The sequence below is a fragment of the Semicossyphus pulcher genome, unplaced genomic scaffold (genome assembly GCF_022749685.1).
Source record: "Semicossyphus pulcher isolate SPU_LCO1_2020_fin unplaced genomic scaffold, fSemPul1.0.p SCAF_22, whole genome shotgun sequence".
Lineage (NCBI taxonomy): Eukaryota > Metazoa > Chordata > Actinopteri > Labriformes > Labridae > Semicossyphus > Semicossyphus pulcher.
The window spans coordinates 8,333,295-8,357,110 of NW_027211696.1; the positions used below are offsets into that span (position 1 = coordinate 8,333,295).

Below are 23,816 nucleotides of genomic sequence, written 5' to 3' on the forward strand. Positions count from 1 at the left end.
CCGTCCATCTAGACTAATATTACACACTAGAATAACAAAATTAGCACTTTCAACTTGCATCATTTATAGAGAAACCCGTCCAATATAATCCAGCTCAGGACTGACTTGCATCATATTATTAATCCATTATCCTCCAGTGAAAACATAGATCTTAATAAAAAGAGTTAAAACAGGACATGCCTGCTGGTTAAGCCTTAAATCCCTTTGCAATAAACCAGAAAAACGTCTCGTATTTCCTTAAATAGTTTATCATCCATAAATATAATAAAACCGTCTTCTTGGCTGCATGTCTGACAGGAAATAACAAATGATGCACAATAACACAAATGTTTGCAGGGTTTAGAAAATTTCATTTACTTGACAATCCTTATTAAGAAGAGGCAAAAAAAGGGGGTGAGGGATTAGGGTCATACATTTCAAAATGTAGTTATCTCAACAACATACTTCATGGAGAGCGCTCACATGTTCATATATAATAATTGCACTTTATAATTATAGAGACAGTTTGCCATATAACCGAACAGGCCGTCATAAATAAATATTATTACAGAACCAGTGCAGACACACGAAGAACGACTCAGTCACACCTTCAGGGAGAGTACAGCCCCACAATGATTCAGGTGGCACTCATTATACCCAAGTTGTTGTTTAAATGTCACAACCTTACAAAGAAAAAAACATTTCATTCAAGAACAAAATGTTCACACAACCTCTTCAATTTTAAAAATGCTAACAAAAATACAACCAAAGGGCACATCTAGCTTGGCCTGAATTGCCACAGTGTTGATTTGGATATGCAACAGTCCTAATACATCGTGCTGAGCATGACATGGAATCAATTATAGTGTTAAATAAGAAAGCATTTTTTTCTATGTCTGCATAACACAAAACATATTCATATTTGTATGCAAATGATAAAAAACGTCTTATAGCAGAAGCAGGGGCGCGGTGTGTCAAAGTGGACAAACCCAAAACAAAGCAGCAGAAGGAATGTTCTCTTAAAGAAAAAGCCATTTAAAGGGGGGGTATTTTTTACCATTTTTTATATATGTCACTCTGTGATACCTGTGGAGTAGCTTAGCATAATTTACAGTTAACAAAACTCCTCATTTTTCTCACACTGGTGCTCTGTGCCGGCCCTCATACAGCCTCTGCCTGAAACGACTCAGTCAGCTCTGTCCCTTTAAGAAACCCCGCCCCCTACAAGCCTGTGATGTCACAAAGTGCAGCGTGTAGAAAAAACAGTGTGAAACCTGGCGTTCACAGCAGACTTTTTTTAGCAGGGGGATTACGCCAACATACTTTTACCTACAGATTTGAAACTTCACCCACGTTTAGTCTGGACATCCAAAATTGTAACATTATATATATGTCTTAAAATGTGAAACAGCATAATACCCCCTCTTTAATGTAAAAATATACAACATATTCACAAAGCCTGTAACCAGCAATCCTTCCAAGATTCAAGGAGATCTTTTTCGAAAGGTACCAGTTATTATTTCAGTTCAGTAAGTTTCCATTTGTGTGAAGATCAACAGAGGAATCATTGGCAAAATATACATGTTTAAATGTAATGAGAAGTTCTGATTAGGTGCTCAGCATCAGTATTTAACAAGGAACAGCAGGCATATTTGATGGCCATTTAAGATATAAAAATAAACACAAAGAGTCCATAAGATAAACCTGTATCTTAAGTCATGATTATCATTTACCTTTTCAGGCTTTTAACACAAAGCCTTCTACGAATACATGCACAAACTAAAAACGGCATGTCTCATTCTCATAGACGTCTAACCATTGTCTATAAAAGGTTTGTCTTTTCGGTGTCTGAGCGTCTTATCTGTAGACGGGGAGCTGGATGTGGGTGTGTTGGTGGTGCTCCAGTAGCGGAGGCATCCCCATGGCTTCGTACCCGCGGCCCAGCATGCGCTCTTTGATGCAGGGAGGTTGGATCTCACTGATGAGGCACTCCAGAGACTGCAGGCTGCTGCTGAGCACCGCAGCGTGGCACAGGCTGGAACTCGGCAGCCCACAACAGAGGTTTTGGTCTGCGCTGTAGGCCTGGGAATGAAGGGGAGGAGGAAGAGGATGGTGAAGTTGCGGCTGGTGGTGGTGTTGATGGCGGTTTGGGTGGAGATGGGGATGGGGAAACCCCGGGTTTCTTGGCCTGGCTGCACATGTACCCGTCGCCAGCACCTGAGAAGTATAACAGTCGCTATTAGGGGTGGACACTACGGCGTCCCAGGGAGGAGCGAAGAACTGTCCGACAGGGGGCTCCACCTGCATGGCGGCGCCCATGCTTGCAGGGTGAAGCCTGTAAGACGCCAAGGGGTGGCAGGTTTCAGGAGCCTGGCCCGCCGCGCTGTTCCGCACACTGTACATCCTCCCTGCTCCTTGCTGATACTGCTGCTGGATTTGATGTTTGTGCTGCCATATTGTGTAGTCGCCTTTCTCCATGTATCCAGCTTTGGTCCCGTCCGCGCCCTGCGTAGGTATCACTGCCCCCGTGAACGCCAGACTGCTCTGGGGCGGCACTCCCAGAACAAAGTCGGAGTCTGAATTCGCCACCGCAGCTACAGCCTGCAGAGAGGGGCTGGATCGAGCCTCCCCCCCCAGCTGCGGGGCCTGGCTGTGAGGAACTCTGCTCATCTGCCTCATCATCAGGCTTTGAACCTCTGCCAGCTCCGACTGGGGGGCCAGGCTCTGATCTCCGGAGGCCATGCCTGTGCTAGAACAAACCGTCTCAATGGGAACATCAGGGGGCTTACATGAGCTTATATGATAGGCCTTGTGCCCGTGTCTGACTGTGTAGCTGTTATTCAGAGGATTATTATACGGTGCCACAGAAGCCTGGCTGTTTGCATGTTTAGTCCTCCTGCCCTCAGAGTTTTTCAGCACACTTTTGACCACCACAGAGGCTTTGACGACGGCCAGCAGACCCTGGTATCCTCCTGAGTACGGGTGTGCGTAAGGGCTGAAGCGCTGGCCGGTGGTGTCCAATCCGTTGACTGTTTTGTTGAGCTGTTTGTGCTGCGGCACCCGGACGTCAGAGGGAAAGATTTTGATGGACAGCGGGCTGTTGGCGGTCTTCTGGGCAAAAGCATCCAACTCGGCGGGAGAAGGGTAGCGAGAGATCACGGAGGCCAGCTCGCCTGGGAAGAAAGAAGACAGAAACAAGCTATTAAATGCTAAGATTCCTCTTGGCTAAACCATACCTCATTTTTTGGTTGTTTGGTATAAACCCCGCGATCATTCAAGCATCACCACTTCCTGCCTATGAAATTGTGTTCCGCTTTATGCTTTTATAAACCTGAAATGATTCTACTGTAAAAGCCCGGAGCCTAAACTGTGAAGGAAAAGTTGATGCAGAAGGAAAAAAAAAAAGAGCGAAAGCTCCGTGGATTGAATTGTGTGCGGGAAAGCTGACCGGACAAACCCAGATTGGATTTAAACACTATTATTCAGGCAATTTCACGGCTGCTTAACTCCCCGCGACAAAGGAAAGGTGGGAAAAGGCGCCCCATTTAAGAAACAATAAATCACCTTGTTGAAATTACCGCCACCTTTTAGAGTGACACTTTTATGGAAATCCTGACATGAAAAGAAAAGGCGCCGAAATTAACCCAGATCAGGCTGTAAGTCGGCGGAAATCACAGCAGGCAAAAGAACGAGGCTGTAATCTGCAATAAAAGGGGCGAAAATAAAAACAAAACACTTCATTTCATTTTCAATAACAAAACCAATTCCAGCTACGCAGGGAGGGAGGAGAGCTCACTTGTTGTTCCCATTTGAAATTGATTTGGGAGTTCATTTCATTTCAGGGCCTACAGTGAGCCTCCCCGACTGTGAAAATGATTCAATCTACAAGATCCATCTCATGAAAGAAATAAATTGGGTGTTTAAAATGGAGGGGAAGAAAAAAAAAAAAAAAGGGAAGGTGGAGGAGTGTTCAATCCACGCAGCAATCTCCCAGCGGAGCGGAGGGAAGCGGCGCCACGGTGCCAGGAGCATGAATGAATTCTACAGAGAAATACAACAAAGCAAAACACGGCTTATTATGTATCACAGTGTGGAGGAAACCAGAACATACGCGATATTAGAGAGGTGCATACATCTTTTTTTTCCCCATAATACCTTTCATGAAGAAACATCAGCTGCCATAATGATCAATAGAAGCTAGAATATTCATCACATTATAATAAGAGGAACAGCTTCATATCCACCTGAAAGGACATAACGTCCCTTGATTACCAAAGATAGACAATTTAGCCAAACAGGCCGCTATTCATCCGTTTCCTGCCCAGTAAAATGTCAGTGTCAAGCCCCGCACGCTGCGATTGGCCCTCCGCTCCACAAACACTTCAAACACTTTGGATGCTAACACGTCTTCACAGGGTGTCTGATATTGTTAGTCCAGAGATTACAGCCCTGTCAGAGCCATGGAGACACAACACAGCTGCACTTCCCACTGGGGGCTGCCTTAATGTGGCGCTATGGAAACCTCATTAGCAAATAGGCCATCTCCACTCGGCATTCACGTACTCATCATCTGAGGGCCGCTACCGTGTGACATATGCATTAAAGAGGGCTCATTTCTGACAGAAGACCACTGCTGGACAAGTTAAAAACTGAGATCAGAAACAACATGCTCTAAATTACAACTAGAGGCTTCAATCTTGAGGACTTTAACACCAATCAGTGGTGTTAAATGCCCATAAACCCAGCCCAGCACGACATGTTTAGTGGTTTCCTCAAAGCATGTGGTCGTAGCAGTCATTAAAGTATAACTTGAAGTCATTCATGACAATATTTGTGGGCTCTCTTGCAAAACACACCCGAGTCAAATAGTGCCAAAAATGTGTGGTTCATTAATTACAATCTGGCACTGTAAGAAGCTCTTCCAAGAGCTGTTTAAATTTCAAAATAAGAGCCCCAGAAGACTGGTTCTCAACTGGTCTAACCTCAGGACCCACCACCGCCTCCTTAATGAATCCTGACCCAAATTTCTGAAAATGTTCAACCACTCATATTTATTTAACAAAAAATGGTGCAGTTTGGACCTGAGAAGGAATGAAACCTCACAGTATGTCAGCTTCATTAACACAACAGTGTAATAGTCAACCAAAATGACAAGCAGGTGGCAGTGCGAGGAAAACATTCCCTCTACAATTCATTCAATTAACATCGTTTCTTAAGATAATCCTTCATTTTTGTTTTGTTTTTCTCAACAGAAATAAACTTAAAAAGTGAAACATAAATGCAACTACTGTCCGGCTCATCAAGTTTAAAGAATGTAACTGTAGCTGGGATTACCCAATCAGTAAATACACGGAGTGTGAATAAACTACACTACTAGTGCACGCATGTCATAGGAAACTCATCTCCTTCAAAATAAAAGCAGACTTTTTGCCACAACCTTTTTTTTTCAAGCACACATCCGCGACCCACTGAAAACAGCTCTGCAAGCCACCGGTTGAGAACCATGGCTCTAGAATACTAAATGCTAACATATATAAAGTATCCCTTCTGAGGTTAGAATGCTTGTGCTGTGTATTTTAGCACTTAAAAACATGTGCTTTAGTAGCTTGTAGCTCATCCTAAAAACACAGACGAGTAGAAGTGTACAAATAAAGCCTGCTTTTTTCTCCAACCTTCTTACTTATAACGAGGCCACAATAACAAAATACAATCGGCTATTTGGGTTATTTTAAAGAGAATGCATTTCAGCTGCAGCACAAAATATGTGTAGTAAATGAGTAAATATTTTCAGTAGCAGGCAGATGGAAATGTCTGAATACTCAGATGTAGATTTCCTTTAATCAGCTCATGGTGCCTTTAGGAGATTTTTCATGTTGTTTTTTAAGTAGGTTCGCATTAATGAAGCTTTAATGTTTTGTACATAATAAGCACACAGGCTAGAAGTAATGCTCTTCATACACAAGAGAGCCACAAATCACATTACGTCCCCCCTAAGGTCACAAGATAATTAACAAAACAGGAAAGAAGATGCAGTAAAATAAGGTTATTTTCTATAATAGGAGTTTTTCTTTGTTCTCTTTACAATAAAACGACTTGAGAAGATATTATTACAGTTCCCCGCCTCTCTTTATTCAAAGGCACTGTGGTCTCACAACAAAGAATTCAGCATTGGAAAATAAAGATGAGGACTGAAAACAAATACGAGGCTGCTCACATGACAATGGGGGAAAATGGCAGCTGTGTGCTGTCAGGTAAGGAATGGCAAAGAGATAATTAGCAGTCTGACCTTAAGCACTTAATCACCCTGAACCTGCAGACTGCACGCTGTTTCACTCTGACAGAAAGCACAGGCACAGAAAACAACATCAAAAAGCAACCTTCACTGAGGCCAACATGCAGTGCTTACAAATTATAATTCTTTCACCCTTAACATCTTTTCAGCAGGGCTGATTGAAGTGGCTTATGTAAGATTGAAAAGCTTTTTTTGTTGTTCTGCCTTTCCTCTAAAATCAGCATAAATGACACTGACGCGTGGTGCATCCACAGTGCTAGATTGATAGGTTTAATGGTCCCACTAGTCAGGTTTCCTCGGTTTTTCGCGCTTGGAAGAGGCTCCACGCTTTAAAAATGCTGCTCGACTGTTGTGGCACCATGCTGAGTGAAACTGGCACACTTTCACAGGAAACACCTAATCCTGATTTCCTCTTTCCATGCAGGGGAGAGAAGCAGTGGGGGGTGGGAGGCCAATTATAAACTCTCAATCACCACTAGGCCTTATTTGTTATGTTTGTGCACGCTTTTCACTTACAGAAAGAGATGTTATAAATAAAAGCATGAAAATATTCTGCAGGGACAAAAAAAAGAAAGGGTATTAAGCAAGCTGGGCTGTATATATATGGTCTTTCTCAACCCTGATTCCACCCCCGTACAATCCCACTCAGCGCTTTCTGCCACTTTAAACTGGCTAATCTTTTCCCCGTGGTCACACTTGCAGCCATTAACCCCCCAGATTAGAGCTGGGACCTCATTGTTTTAGAGCAGTTTGAGTTAATCACTAATTTATGGGCAAAACAAGCCCCAGAGGCAGGGCTGAAAACGGCATTATTGTGTTTCCAAAACCACGGCTTCCAACCGCTTCATACCCAGAGGGCGGACATAAGGAAACCATTAGAATGACCGCTATGCGCAATTCCCACGAGATAAAGCAAAAAAAAAAAAATCATAAATAATTCCTTGTTAATATGCATACATGTTGGCAGAACTGACTGCCAAATATCCCGCAGGCCTTTGATGTAATTTCTTCGTGAAGACTTTTGTGAGATAACATGTTTACGAGCGTCAAATCCTCAGCAGGAACACGACGCTGAGAACCCACAGTTAATAACAGAACACGGGCTCCTCGGCGGGCGCGCATACTTGTTTACCACACCAATAATCCTGATATTTAAAATACCTACGTTAATAAGCAGAGGGCCGAGCTTAGCACATTCACAATGCATTTAAAAAAAAAACCTATGTCTCCGTCGCCATGACAACCTCCTCAATGCACCCAGTTGGCCCAATAAGCTCAGTCATTAGAAGCATGTAATTAATTGGCCCTGACCTCATTCATCTCTTTGAGACAAGCTCCTGCAATCGACTATCTGCTGGTTAGAAAATGCAGCAACACCAAATGTAGCAGCTGTGAGGTTCTACCCGTTTAATGCAGGCCACAAATTGGCAACAGAATTCTATTGTTTCTTTCTATCATAATATGTTGATCATATTCAGCTGTGAGGGATTATATCAGTCAATTTCAAACTGTCAATAACATGTCAAACAGTCAGTCGATACAGCTTATAGCTGAAGTAATCAGTTTTTGGCCACAAAGGCATACATAATCAAGGTTATGGGGGTATATAAAAATATATGGGGAAAGTGAACTACGACCCCCATAGTGCATTTCAGCACAAAACACCCAGTCACACATTTAAATATGGTTACAAGCCTAACGCATGGTGGGCAAAAGCTGCCTATTATGTTATGTACTGCTAATACAATCTGCACTTAACATAATTTTACTTAAAGATTTGAGGTTCATTTTGGATAATTTCAGCAATGGCTGCTGAGGCTCATGGGTTTTGTAGTGTTTATTGCCATCATGTAAAACTGATGGACAAAACATAAATTCTCTTAAAGGAAGGTAAAATTACCACAACTGTAGGCGATAATATAAACCTATTGTTACATTATCCATCTATGGATAGCTGTGTTCCAATTCTGGGGCTGCATCCTTTAAAGAAAGTATTTCAAGGCCGATTGCGTCACAGCGGCGCATTGAAGGCTGTCCTATTTCGAAGGCTCCTTCAGATGCAGCTGCAGATCCTTTTTCCGGGCCACAAAGAATCCATCGGGTGCATCCTTTGTGGCCCAACGTATCCCATTGCGCGCCAATTCAAATGATATGACAGACTCAAGCGGCCGAGGAATACACTTTCAAATGTAAAAGTTTTTGGTTTCAACTCAGCCGAATAACTAGCGAAACAAATGTTACAAAAACGAAAGGGGCCTCGAAACAAATTATCTTTAAAATAAGAAGTTATGTTATGTTTGTGATGATAGTTAGCTTGCTAGCTACCTGTTGCTAGGCGACAGGAGCAGCGTTTTGTGACGCAAGGGTAATGGCTGGGATCAGCTGATGACGCGAACAAGAAATCCTCCGTACACCATACCATCTGATTTCAGTTCGGCCATAGCGGTCTACACAGGCTACGAATGACTCATCCTTCGTAGACCACGTCCTTGAAGGACGCAGCCCCTGAATTGAGACACAGTTAATGTTAAAACCATTGACCAAAACAATTGTTTAAACCCTGTGTAAAAGAAAACCTGGAAATGGGGATACTGAATGAAGTTTTAAAAAAAAAATCCCATAAACAGGCTCAATTCCCATCTCCAAAGTGAACGTTAGCATACAACTGCATATTTGCGTGTCCAGCAGACACACATCATTAGCATTAGCATCTAGTTGGAGTCGTATTTTTGGAAACCTTATGAACGTACATTCAATGTATTCACCCTCCTTTAAACCCTGGTTAGGTATATACATCAATCTCTGAAAGAGACATCTGGGTCTTTGTTAGCGTGTTAGCTTGGTAAAGCTCTGACATTTATCACCAGCTAATGTTGGCTAATTTTTTGTGTCTGTTGTTTGATGCTAGGCAGGTAGCATGCAGTGGTTTTATCAGTGTTGTTTGCTGATACTGGCTGCCTGCTCAGTTTAGAAACAAATCTAACGTGGCTGTTTACATTAACTTTGTAAATGTGTCACAAAACCAAGAAAGAATGCGCTACAAAGATGCTAAAAAGCTCAGAGTTGAAGGCTAATTCAGTGGGTTTGTTGCTTAACTAACCCCTCTCACATTAAAGTCATTAGACTCAATGTAAATTTAAAATATTGATTAAGACATTTCAATAACTATTATCAAAAATATGGATTAATACTAAATATTATCAATAGTCAGATGCAGTATCAGCAGCTTTCTTAGGTCAGTAGAGTCAGGTAATAATATAATTATTGATGGGGTTAAGGGAGGGTTGCCAGTAAATGTGGTTTACCCACCCTTGAAAGCTAAAAGGAAAAGTAACCTTCCTATTTACAACCCTCTTCCTCAAACACACAGAAATAAAAATACAGACACTCTATTTTCACATGCCTCCCTCTCTCAGTGTCAGTTATCTCTACATGAAGGGCGCTCACAGAACAGAGTAACCTCAGGGCTGAACACTTAGTTATGTGTGCTCGAGGAGGCTCTGGCGAGTACTCCTTTGCACCAGTGTCACTCCTCATTTGTTTCTGTGCCGCTTGGCCCAGCTTGGGCAAAGTTTCCCCTCTCAAAGCCGACCCGAGCGCAGGCCGGCAGCGTGGGAAAAACCATTTCCAGCCCCTGCTTTGAAGCTTAGATAGCGGAGGAGAGAACAGCTCTCATTCACTGTCATCACATAATTCCTAACACTCTTTTCTCCGAAATCTTTCACATGGGTTTGTGCCGCTGGGAGCTTTCATGTCCTGTGCCTTCCATTTATTGGTGGCTCAAAATGGAAATGGCTTTCAAAAGCGCAGCGGCGACTAAAGACTGTCCCTATTTAACTCAGTCCAACAACGACTCATTTAATGAAGACGCCTGGGCCACACAGTCTGAGCTCCCCATCAGCGGTCTATTCCCCCGTGGTGGTGCTTGAAATGTCAGACTAGAGCTGGAGGGTGCTGCACTAGGCACAGTCGCAGTACATAAAACTCAAGAGGAGGGGAAAAGGCCCTGCAGGGAAACAGGATGAGAAACGCACCCCTGGTTGTGCCTGAGGCAAAGTAGGCCCTTCTGTTCCAGCGTTTAGCAGACAAGTGCTCCATTGATTCCCAATTAATATTTAATAACAAAAAAGACAGAGAGGCGTTTCACCTGGGGAGAAAGATAGGAGAAGGAGCTCGAGAAGGAGAGAATTTCAGCATTTAAAATATGAATATAGTTTGGCTATAATTATAAATGGGAAAAACTATTAAGTAAGAAGTGCTTTTGCCAATTAACCACACAGTCTGTCTCACCTCCACACAGGTGTTTTCACTTATTTTGGCTAATTAGACCCTGTTGGATTGTGGGAGTTTTAGACTCAGCACTTCTCCATTACACTCCTGTTAGTCTTGTTGCAGCTGTTAGATCAAGAAACCTTTTACAATCTTTGAAGTATACCTTAGAAATGTTCAAAAATGGTTCCAACCAACTTCAACCTGAGAAAAGGCCTAATTAGGGAGAATACGAGTGTGCAGGTGTCACTGAAATCTGCTAATGAAAGGCTTAAATTCAAATACAATTCTGTAGTTTCCAGACTCCCAACACGTACATTTACTATGAGGCTGCTGTGGCTCAGTGGTAGGGTCAGTCGTCTCCCAATTGCAAGGTTGGCGGTTTGATTCCCAGCTCTTGCAGTCTAAGAACATCAGGGTCGGTCGTCTCCCAATTGCAAGGTTGGCGGTTTGATTCCCAGCTCTTGCAGTCTACAACCATTTCTACACGTACACGGGTATTTTTCTGCTTTTTCCTCTGCATTTTGGCCTTTCGTCCACACACAGGTCACTGAAAACGGATCTTTTGTAAAACTCCGGCCATGTTGAAGACTTTTAGAAACTCTGTTTCCACGGAGATGTGTAGACGGGGTAAACTACATTTTTGGCTTGCGCCGTTACCTCCTTTGGGAGGCGTCACAAATGAGGCGACATTCATTGCAAATTGCCAGACGTGACAAAAACAGTGATGCTTCTAACCTTGCTACAGGACTTTTTACATGTTTATGTACAGTTACTTGTTCACTACATTGATATATCGTTCCCCTTCCTCGAGGCGTCATTGCAGCCCGCCCGTCTCCTGGCATTAGATTTTTTCAGACTTTTGATTGGCAGCGATTTTCTTTTTCTTCATTGCATGACCCGGTTATATCGCCGCTTGTTGGTGTGGCATTCTCATGACAGCGTTTCTGTTTTCGTTTGGACGGGGATTTTTTTTTACAACCGTGCTTGTGTGGACGGAGTTTATTTGGAAAGGAAGGAGGGAAAAATACACGTGTACGTGTAGACATGGCCTACACTCAACCCCAAATTGCTTCTGAGGGCGTATGAATGAGCGTGAATGGTTAAATCCGGATTATTTAGCAATTTCCTTGTGAAAGGGTAATTGTGACATGTAGTGTAGGCGCTTTGAGAGGTCTGAAGAATACTGGAAAAACACTATGCAGGTCTATTAACCATTTAATACATACGAAATGAAAGATTAGACTTTCTGTAGTGTAAAATGTACGACAATGGGAACAAAGATATCCTTCATGGGGGCGCACACACTCATACAAATGAGCTGCCACCATGATCAGACAGATAAGATAATCCTGACCACTGCCCTGCTCTGCAGACAGAGATGCACACTGATAGTTAAATGATGGTGCTTCTGGCTGAGGAAGTGTACACAAAGTTACTGGTTGTTATTTGCATGCAATTGCTTTCCAAGAGACCGCCATGGGGTATCATTTTATATTAGGAAAAACCATTAGCTTCTGCAGTGTGTTAGCTTTCCTTCCTTGCGTCCAAATAAAACACGTAATACTGTATGACAGCACAGGCTCAGAATAAAGACAATGAAAAACTGCAACTCCTACAGCAAAAAGGAGACAAAACGTCTTCAAAGGACCAAATAATTTAATATTTCATGGCTAAATACATTCATAAGACTGCAACACACATCCAGCTGAACCATTAAAATGTAAGTAGCTATAGATCTTCAATATAGCTTCAAACCAGCCCGAGGAAGATATATGAGGCATCAGCGATTTTTAAAGCACTGGGAAAACGAAACCACAGCAGAATAACTTCATTTTCGGCACTCTGATCTCATTACGTGAACGTAGACCGTCCAGGAAGGAAAAAAGACTATGCAATTTGGGAGCACTGCACAAATAATATGGATGCAGAGTAACCTGTGTAAGGAAAAGTCGTATCAGCCGGAGAACATGTCGCATTCAATCAATTAATTGAATGAAATCTAATCACAAATGTCAGTGCGGGTTAGTCCAGAAGACTCCACTCAACCTTTCAATGACTGCAGCGTAATCAGTCAAGATGAAGGTCAAACAACGCTGACAGGGAGCACTTTCTCCTCAAAATGTGAACATCATTAGTAACCCTGAACGAGGGAGCTGATTAACTGTGTAATCTCAGAGTCCACTTTGACCTGCGCACATTTGCACTGCAGGAGCACACTGATTAGTTGTCCAATTAAAAGGCATCATCATCATCAGGCGGACCATTATTTTAATTTTAGAGGCTTCAGAGCGGCTCAGCACGCCGCTAAAAACATGCATGATCTTTATGTGCACCTGGAGGAAACAAGGTCAGGATGAACATGATAACTCAGGGACATGATCAGGAGCTAACTAGCTACCTGTGTTTTCCTCTGTGTTGAACTAGAACTCTAAGTTCTCCTGGCAGAATGTCTTCACTTGTGTGGTTTAAACTCACCTTTGTGGGTGCACGTCTGCAGCGGCGGTACTGACAGCAGTAATGGCGTTGGTGGAACATCGAGGCTTTTGGGTGCGCAGCCCAGACGCTGCGACGAGAGGTTCTGCCGTCTCTGGATACAGGCCAGCATGATAGTTCACAAGGGCTGAAACCAGCCTGGGAAAACCTGCTAAGATAAAGAAAAAAAATGTTTCAATCAATCTAGAGAATAATTTTAACACCAAAATAAAAGTAAAGTGAGGTCACACAGCTTTGAGGATGACTGGGCAGAAAGTAAATGCCAACTTTAACTGGAAAAACATCAACTTAGACGCAACTCATTTAAACTCTTGCATCAAACACTAATCAGTTTGATGTCTGAAGAAACTGCAAGCTTGCTGGCAGAGAACACTTTACTTCTGCAGCTTACATATCTAAAACTCTGCAACCATTTGGGTCCTTTTAAGACATAAAAATTCAGTATTACCTCTTTAAACTGCTGAGATTGTTCTTTGGAAAAAAAAGTAATATCACTGAATAATAACTCCATCTTTTCTAAGTTGTTTTGATGACTCTTTGCTGTTATCAACCTTGTTCAGTCTGTTGCAGCCGCACAGATCATTAACAAGGCCTCCGGTAGCCTCAGGCTGTGTGTTTCAATTTGTAACTATCCCTGCGACCTGGGTTTATTGTTCAATAAATTTATTCACTTATTGATCAGCAGAGGAAGCCAAAAGGCAGCTCGTTCCCTACAATGGGCTGTGCTGTTTGCAGAGTCAAGTATTGTCAGAGGCAATGAGAGGCTGTGTCTGAAAAAGAAGGCGCCTCTCTACAGCTGTGCTGATTGAAGCAATCATTCTGCAGATAAAGCGCAGCACTGAGGGAATATTTCAGTCATAATCGCATTTGACATTCTCTTTGATTATCTGAAGAGTCACCAGATCTGAAGGCTAGCACTGCAAAAAAAAAAAAAACGCAGCATAACCGTGAAATATATCATACTGTATGCAAGTCACGTACATTTAGACAGAGAGACCGTATGCACGCAGCAGCTGTTGTCCTCTGACATCACGCTCGATGGGAAAATCATATGCTGTTATAATATCATACTAAGTTCTAGGTTGTAAGTCGTATAAATGTAGAAAATCTGATGAATCATTGCTTATATTTCAAATAAAACAAACATATTTTATAACTGTCGCTAAAGTAAGACACCAGCTATAGTTAGCGATCAGCCACTTCCTACTTATGTTAGCTGGGAAATGATGCTAATATTGCCTTTTGAAAGAATAATAAGAAACGATATCAAAGTAGTAAACGGACATAACTTTTTTTTCAAACATACTTGATATCCCATGAGCTAACATTGAACCACAGCCTTTCCTAGCATATCAGGATCACAATCAAAAGGTATCGTTAGCATTCAGCCAGTTCCTAGCTAACAGTAATATAAGCTAGGAAGTGGCTGAATGCTGACATTAGCTGATGTTTAATGGTAGCTAATGGGTTAGCAAAGGTTATTTTAACTTGAAATATGGCCCAATGTCTCTTTGGTTTTCAGAATTATCTTTTTAGTTGCCTACTTCCTAGCCACTTCCTTGCTAATATTAACGTTAGCTGGGAAGTGATGCTAATATTGCCTTTTGAAAGTGTAATAAGAAACAATACGAAAGGAATAAACAGACTTAACATTTTAAACATAATTGATATACCATTAGCTAACATTAGCATTCAACCAGTCTTTCCTAGCAGTAGTAATCTAAGCTGGGAAGTGGCTGAATGATGACATTAGCTGAAGTCTGGTGGGAGCCAATAGGTTAGCAAAGGTTATTTTAACTTGAAATATGTCCCAGTATCGTCTTTTCAGTTGCCTACATCCTAGCCACTCCCTAGCTAATATAAACATTAGCTGGAAAGTAATGCTAATATTGCCTTTTGAAAGTGTAATAAGAAACAATAGGAAAGGAATAAACAGACTTAACATTTAAATCATAATTGATATACCATTAGCTAACATTAGCATTCAACCACGGTCTTTCCTAGCAGTGATACAAGCTAGAAAGTGGCTGAATGATGACATTAGCTCAAGTCTGACGGGAGCTAATAGGTTAGCAAGGGTTATTTAACATGAAAAATGGCCTACTGTCCCTTTGGTTTTGAGTATTGTCTTTTAAGTTACCTACTTACTTAAATACAAAACACGTCATTATAACAGCTTTTGAGCTTTCCATCCAGAGAGGGTTGTCATAATAAAATGACCACCGTGTGTATATGGTGAATAAAGATCTAAAGCTTGTCAAAAGTTAATATAAATTGAAAGAAACGGTACTTTTATTACAGCGCAGTAATCCCCAACATGGCTAATACAAGCCTGCAGCATACAGCTGTCAGATTGCCTCTTTTTCATGTTCGGTTTTAAGGTTCTTTTGAATTTTTGCTTTCATTTCTCCCTCAGGGTCCAGAGGGCAGCTAAAGCGGTTCAGCCACAGAACAGAGTGTTCAGTGACGAGCTGCAGAAGCGTGATTACCTTGTCCTCAGGAAGGAAGAAAGAGAGAGTGGCTTGCATTGTACCCAGGTGCCAAGAGGGGGGAAAAAAAAGATTCCCTTACTCTTCCCTTACTCTTGTGCCCGCTCCCCTCCTCCGCTCAACATCTGTCCCTTGGTGACAAGCCCACTTCAAACTGCTCAGTGCAACCTGTCTCATCTGAGAACACACACACATGAGGAGCTAAAAGCCTCGGTGTGTTCAGAATCCATTTTGAAAATAATGGCAATTTCACAACAACCCTTCCATTACCACGCGTTTTGTGTCGAGAGGGAGGTGACGAAAACGCACGAGGAACACAGGGGAGAGAAAAAAAAGGCATCTCCAGGGAAATCCCTCCACCAGCAGAAAATGACAGAAATTGGAATACCTTCCATTACTCCCATCATTTGCTGCTGGAATGAAATACATCAAGGAGGATGTTATAATTCAAAGAGAGGCCAGCAGTGGCTTAAAGAAAAAAAGTTACCCTGAAAGCAGGAGAGGGAGCTAGAAATGATAACATGAAAGTAATGATGGGTTCTTTCATCCCACTATCTAAATTTTGAATTTAAAGAGATTTTATGAAAACTTAGGCTTAAAATTGCCATCTTGCTCGTGAGCGGAGTTGCAAAAAAAAAAGGAAGAGAGATATGAGATCAAAGAGTTCCGTGAATGCATGATTTTATCTGGGCTAAGTTTTCAAGCATTATCAGTATCTTCAGCCCTCCGTATAATGATTCACTCTACAAAAAAAGTTTTATATCTTGCACTTACAATAGGAATGAATTATCACTTTCTAATAGTGAGTGGCAAAAATTAGGCACAGACCACTGCAAAGTAATTGTCAGCCATCTTTAAAGTGATATTATGAAACCGAGTTCTACTGAACTTTAAAAATAAAAAGATTTTAGCATATTGGTCAGTGTTACCCTCCTAAACAGCAGTTTTCCTATTACTCACATGTCCTCCAAACCCTATTCTTCAACACACCTCATGTCTTACACGCTCATGTACTCCAGGACTTCTCTGACATGTAAAGAAAAAGAGCACAAATGAGTTTAAGCCACAAGGATGCCTAATCCTCGCCACTCTCCGGTGACATCCGTGCAGCTGATAAGCAGCCTGATGTGGTCCACCGAGGGGGCCTGCCTGGGAGATAAAGACCTTGTGCTTTGCAGTCCATCAAACTGTCCCTCGTGGTTTCCTGATAAGGATGTCTTGGCAGATAAATCTATTTATCAAGCGTCTTTCCTTGTCATTGACGGGATGCAAAATGGCGCGTTTTCTAACGTGTCGCCTATCCTGGGATTAGGGAAGAGAAGATTAGATTTCAAAGCGATGAGGGCAGCGATGGAGAGACTTTTGCATGGCATTAAACACATTTGGGATTTGTGGATCACATGTCTTGAGATAATAAAAAACAGAATCTCAAATTCTTAGTTTTATTTATTTGTTTGCAGCAGCAAAAGCACACCCATCAAAGCAGGAAAAGGCCCTAAATTATACAGGGACTCAGACGAGAGCATCTGTCTGACCTTCTGGAGTCTTTCATGACTCGGTGCAGCATCAAGGGTCAGAGCAAAGATAGAAGCAAATTGCAAAGAGAGCCTCCCCCTCAACAAACATGAAAGGCCCAGGAAAAAGATACACACTGCAGCCTCTACACACACACACACACACACCCTCACTCTGCTATATTCACACACACACCCCTCCCTGCCCGAGCCTTCTCAGAGCTCCTGTTAGCAGCTCTCTGAATCCTCAGTTAATAATTAGATGATAATGAAAAAGGTTTAAGACGAGCACCCTTTTCACTCTCGGGGTGGATTAGCATTTGAGGGCTATGCTAATGTTTTCCCTTCTTTCCAATCGCAACCTACAGACGAGGAAAAGGGAAGAAGGCACAAAAGCATAAAAGGGGTTAATTAAGGAAGAAATAAATGATTAACAGAGAGCAATTGGTCGTTTTGGAGGAGAAAAGGCAGCGTCCTTTTTTAATGACATGCCCCATGAATAACAATCCACTTACTGTGTAATTAATTGTATATAATGTCGGGCTTTAACACTGTCTTTAAGGAAGGCACTGCAGGAACCTGTCTAAGTAATGGAGACCAGACAAGTAGTCAGACTGAATTAGACAGCAGTGCTGCTGCAGCTGCTATATTCATCTCTATACAACCACACACACACGCACACACACTGATCCCTCCAACCCCCTCATACATTTTTAATAGAATCTATTACTTCTGGATTAGCCGATAAGAGCTGGCCTGGTTAAATTCTATAATAGTTTGCATAATTGGTATCAGAGCAGCGTATAAGAGAGACCCAGATTTCCTTCTTCTCCTTCTCTGTAGAGAAAGAAAAAGAGGACACAAAGGTTCACATACAGGATAACCAAACAACCTGGAGCCACTCCGCTCCGCGCTGCAAGAACACTCCAGGCCTGCGGCTGATAACAATGAGCCTCATTTCCATTGAGATTAGCCTCCTGTAAAAAGGTATTACAACAGCGCTAAGAAGCGTTTCCTAAGCGATTCATTCGCGAGCACAAATTTTATGTAAATACCACGGCTGGGCAATAATCGGAGAGATGTCCGGAGAATTTAGATGGATGTAAATCATACAACGGTGATGGCGGAATGTCTGGAGGAAACCACATGAATGTTACAGTTTTCCTCATGTCCGTCACAAGACAGCTGTGTTACAATAACAGCAAGAGGCACAGAAGTCCTAGAACAGACCCTCTTTAACAGGCAACATGTTTCCCCTCCACTGCCAGACACATAGTGAGGCAAAAGCTATTGCACGTCAACATAAAACTGTTTGCAATGTCCAAAGTAGCCTAGTTCAAACTTCTATACCAGGCTTTTCAATTGTAAGACAACATGTTAAAGTCAGTATGGAAGCTGTTATAATCTGTCTAGCTGCTACCTGTTTTACACAATCAGCATTAAGTTGCCACAACTTCATCATGTATATTAAATGTAGCTAGAATATTCTGTGGCTAAAATTAAAGTTGTAATTTCGAAGATCTCAGTTTTGTCTCTATGGCGGCACCTAAGGCGATAAACGGTAATTGTGGGAGCGCACTTCCCAGATATCCAGACGTCCACGGTTGGCTCCGGTTGTAACTCTTGACTTTCCTCGCTGGCGAAGACTGTTTGCCTTCATCTGAGTGTTGAATTTGTTTCTTTTTCTTTGGATTTTCACTTATTTTTGAAGTTGTATCTGTAGTCATCGATCTTTTCTTTGTTTGTTCAGCTCATAGTAGATTACTGTTTACTCGCAACACTTGCAGAGAACGGAAAAGCAGCCGCTTCGCTCCGCCTACTCTCTCTGGCAGACCAACCACTGCTGGGTGATGGAAAACGCGTCACTAACTGGGCGCCGCTTGTGATTTTTTCGCCACAGACACTCAGTCCATAATACTGCAAAGGCTTACATCAGTGTGCCATAGGCTTTATCCATTGTGTTACCTCATTCGGCGATAGATAGTGACTTAACAGACGTTTATTTATATGAAAATCTTTTATTACTTTAAGTATAAAAAAGGCTGAACAGAGTGAACAAAGAAAGCTCAGCATTTATAACGATTTTTAAGCCAATTGCAAAGAAATCCTATAATTACGCATAAACCTTGTGACCACGTTTCTACGACCAGCTTAATAAAGAACATCACCTTCATAAATATATTCTCAAACAATATTGTGAGAGGAATCCAACATCCAACACAGGAGCAACCAACGGCTTGAAATGAATGACGGTCCGACTCCTTTGTATCTGATCTTGCACCATTTATTTTAGCTGCTGCAGCCACAGTTTGATTAAACTATGGGGTTTAAAGTTTTGACAAACATTTACTTTGAAGTTGATTTCAGCCTTTTCTGTTAGCCAGTCTTTCAAACTTTATTAGTAATACCATTAGTTGCTAAAATATCTATTATATCAGTTTTGTATCATAACGGGGGGATTTTAAATTTCCTGAATATTTGGCATTTTTGTTGGTGCACATTTTTCTCTGCCCACCTTTCATTTGTGCAAAGAACGCTGTAACACCAAGAGCAAATTTCTGGAGAAGATACAGAGGCAGAATTATACATTCATACATTTTTTGGGGTCAAATTCAACCCAAAGCTGCACAATTCCACCGTATCTTTGTGAACAGCCTTTGGTAGAGATAACGGAAAGCCTTGGACTGACCCAAATCTGCCCCCGCCCACAGACGCTGCCGAGGTAAAAGAAACACACTGCATGGGTGAAGCCTGGCCAATGCCAAGGTAGCATTAGAAGGTAAACAGAGCTTTATCTCATCTTTATCCCAGTAGACGCGCGCTGTCAGAGAGCTGTGCTGTTTTGAAGAACCTTGACTTTAAAGATAACAGATGGTGAAAGATAAGTTCAATCAACTGTTCTTAAAAACTGCAGAATAAAACGACCTTATGTTACACAAACTAGATCCTCCCAGCCCCCCCCTTTTCCCCAGGCCCTGTCCTCTGGATATTTACTCTCCTGTTCCGCTGTTCAGGCTCACTGATTCCTTCTAGTCATTAAAAACCTCAAGCAAACATTAAACTCATTAGAAACCGGAGAGAAAATTCGGCCTGTATGGCTCTAATGTCGGAGATAACCTAATGATATGCTCTCCACCGTGAAACATCAAAATGTTCCAGGAGAAAAAAAAAGGGCCTTTGATCTGTGGACCAACTCAAACATTTCATCATCTCACAGCATCTCTATTTGGGGCAAACGATGATGCATCAATTGCAATTTGGCAGCCGTAATCATTAATTTGAAGTAATGACTGACTGAGAGCCGTCATGTAGACAAAATAAAGATTACTGGAGCTCCCGGCCGTCCCCTCCCCGGTGACCTCGGAGGCGCAGTCCTTAACCTTCCACCCTTAACCCCCCGTCTCCCTACCCCTTCATCCTATTAGAATGAAAAGACCAATTAGACAGATTTCAAAAGATAGCAGGCTGCCTGTAATTACACATGACGTCTGTTAGCAGATAAAAAGTTGATTACAGAGTGCGCATGAGAGAAATTGCAAAGCAACAAAGCTATTGACGATTTATATTTTCAGATTCATTTTGGATCCTTCGGCCTCGCCACAACAGAAAACTCGCTCTACATTTAAAAAGCCTTAAATTCAAAGCCCCGCATGACACGGCAGAAAAAAAGAGACATGACCTTAATCAGTCCTCGTAACAGACATCCAAGAAAAGGTCATTCTTGTGGTCGAGCCGCTTCCTCCGCTCAGTAACTCGGTAGGCATGGAGATTGAGCGAGCCGGGGGAAACTTCACAATAAATCAGAGCTCAGCTTCGCTCCTGAGGAAGCAAAGGGAAGCAGGCAGCCAAATGACAAATCCCTTCTCTTCACAGAGCTGGAATTACTGCCGGGGTGAGATGCGAGATCAGAGGGAAACCCCAATGGGATACCTGCACATAGCGGGATGCAATTTACAAGCAGGCGATCGGGCAAGTTCAGGCTGAGACAGAGGCGAAAAAACAGAGGAGACAAACAACCGAATATGAAAATGTCATTAGGATAAGTTACATTTAACAGTCTATATTGATTATATGATGCACTAAACATTCACTGGCTAAGTAAAAGCCTCGACGGAGAAGCTAAACTATAGATTTAACAGTGAATCAGGCCAGCAAACATGCTTTATGATGAAGGGGCATGACGCACTAAAATCTTTATTATGAGGTAAATCAAAGGACATTATTTTAATATGTTTATAGGAAATCATAAGAAAGGCTACTCTTCAACGATTAATCAATCGAGAGAAGATTAATCGCCAAATATTTTCATTTTAAGGAATTTTTGGGGGGGAAATTCAAGGAAAAATATCAAACATTTGCTGGTTAAAGCTTCTTAAATGTAAGATTTGCTGCTTTTTGTCATTTTGTAAATGAAAATGTTTCAGTTTTGACTGTTGGTTTGACAAAAGAAGCTAACTAAATACGTCACTCTGGATTGGGAAGTCATGATGAGCATTTTTACAACTTTCTGACATCTGTCTGACCAAACGATTACTCGATTTATCCAGAAATAATGGAATACAAACCCAATGGTTTGTTGCAGCCCTAGTCACAAGCCTCATAATTAGAATAAAGTCAGACTGTGGAGGGTTTTTCCCCCCGTCTTCTGCTCAAAACAGTCACAAAAAGGGCAATAAAGCACCAAATTGCAGACTTTCCTTCCCTGCCTCTGGTGGGAAGCTGTGACATCCCATCCCTCTGTGTAATAAAGGATCTGGCACAGGCAGGAAAAAGCACGCAGGGTAGAATTTCACACCTGGCCAATAATCTATAGGCCCCTCTGCTGCGGCTATAACCTTCAACCTCTGCTGCCACCGGTGCAGTGAGGTGCGATGATCCCACCTCCGGCTTCCAGACAATGGAAATGGAAACCTTCAGAGGCAGCCCTCAATGACCGATAATATACTTCAAAGCACTTCCTGTATATCCACCGAGATGCTGACATATGAAGCGACTTTCAAAGCCATCAACCAAACAAAGATGTCACCAGGAGATGAAAAAGATAAGAGCAGTTTTGAGGGAAAACAGATGTTTGATATGCAAATGTCTATCTCAAAATAACCTAATTAGACCTACTATTTATCGTTTTTAACTGTTCATTAGATCGCAGGGAATAATCTGTCATGAAATTAATAATTATTTTTACTGAGTATAATTTACAAGCCACATAGTTGGATTCGGCTCATATAAATACACATTAGCCAATAGCAGGACACTGTTATAGAGTAAGGGCGAGACGCTCCCATTAGTGCGCACTGGGCATCTTTCACCACTTTAGAGCTGTCGACCTAAAATCAATGCTGGGAGAATCCTGACATTGTGACACATCTTTACATCCTTAAATATTCAATATTTTCACTGTTATTGTCATGTTAAAACAAAGCTACCATTAAAAATCAATTCGGCAAGCAACAAAACATTTCCTGCACTGAGAAACATTTTCCACGAGCCCACACACTTTCCCCTAAACATTAAGAAGGAAATAGGAAACATTGTAAATGTCTTACAGAGTTTTGTCTTATCATAAGGCTTGTTTATCTTTGGTTCGCCACGGCTGATTGGTTGTTCTCCTGCTCGGAAGGCGTATTTCCACTGCAAAAGCAATCTCGCCTCTGATTTCGGACTGCGCACTGGAAACCTCCGGAGATATATCCATTGATGAAGCTGGCTCCATTAACTGCACTTCCTCGACATTTTCAACACTCACGCGGAAGATAATTTCATCGTTTATATTTTCCGTGCAGCCGCTTGTATGTCATCTCGGCAGCCGACCAAGCTGTGTGTGCCACGGAGAGTGATGTCGGACTGGAAATGAGTCCTCTGCGCCGTTGAAACCGGCTCTGGGCCAATCAATCAAGGCTGTATTTGAATATTCCCACGGCTCGGCCAATCGTGTCGAAGGGAAGGCGGCCGCTGCCGGGATGCCAAACCCGTCAAAGTAAGCACGTTGCTGTTTCGCGGAAAAATTTAAAGGAGAAGAACGTCTCAAGTGTTTAGTTTAACTCGATTCCTGCTCATATAAATGAAGATATGTTTCTAAAACTCGGCCCATTAGCTGTTGTCAATTGAACTTTTGATTGTATCAGGTGCGCAGGAGTAGGTGGAAGAAAAGGCTGTATCACTTTGGGAAAAGGTGGGGGAATTTGTGAACTAGATCTGGAGCAATGATGGAGGAAGTAATCTGATCATTCAAAGCGATACTACTATAATATAATGTCTTCATTGTGGAAACAATCGTCTCAACTTGGCTACCCTTATTGAATAATAAGCAGACTACTCCTTGGCCGTGACCATTTCTCGGCCCCTACCAAGAAATAGTCCCACACAATAATCACCCAGAAAACCAAAATAAATAATTTTTAAGCAATAGTTTTTGTCAGAATTTAACAACTGAACTTTGGAAAGGGCCAGGCTTGCTGCTCATATCTGTTTCCAATCGTTAAAGACGGGGTATTATGCTGTTTCATATTTTAAGTACTGTATATATAATGTTACAATGTTGGATGTCCAGACTAAATGTGGGTTAAGTTTCAAATCTGTAGGTAAAAATATGTTGGAGGCTTCTCAGTCTGCAGGCTGCTGTGAACTCCAGGTTTCACACTGTTTTTTCTACATGCTGCACTTTGTGATGTCACAAAGTGAGCCTTAGCTGGCCAATCAGAAGAAAGTGGGCTTGTAGGGGCGGGGTTTCTTAAAGAGCTGACTGAGCTGCCTGCACAGAGCACCAGGGTGAGAAAT

The 23,816-nt window shown here is 42.1% G+C and overlaps 1 protein-coding gene across 1 annotated transcript; it reads right to left on the bottom strand.

The window, feature by feature from the left end:
- Positions 1-1,737: 1,737 nt before the first annotated feature.
- LOC138602277 (protein FAM222A) lies at positions 1,738-22,623 on the bottom strand. The gene is made up of 3 exons (XM_069673725.1): positions 22,586-22,623; positions 13,019-13,187; positions 1,738-3,152 (listed from the first exon to the last, which is right to left on the bottom strand). Exons 2-3 carry the CDS (start codon positions 13,146-13,148, stop codon positions 1,837-1,839), a joined length of 1,446 nt encoding a protein of 481 aa, XP_069529826.1. The 5' UTR covers positions 13,149-13,187; positions 22,586-22,623; the 3' UTR covers positions 1,738-1,836.
- Between the last annotated feature and the right edge of the window lie 1,193 nt (positions 22,624-23,816).

What these genes read in the sequence shown, in the direction of transcription:
- LOC138602277 (XM_069673725.1), bottom strand. Translation starts at nt 13,148, where the DNA reads ATGCTGGCCTGTATCCAGAGACGGCAGAACCTCTCGTCGCAGCGTCTG. An exon ending in GCAGACGTGCACCCACAAAG is followed by an intron (nt 3,153 to 13,018) that starts GTGAGTTTAAAC and finishes CTTTCTTCCCAG; the next exon opens with GCGAGCTGGCCTCCGTGATC.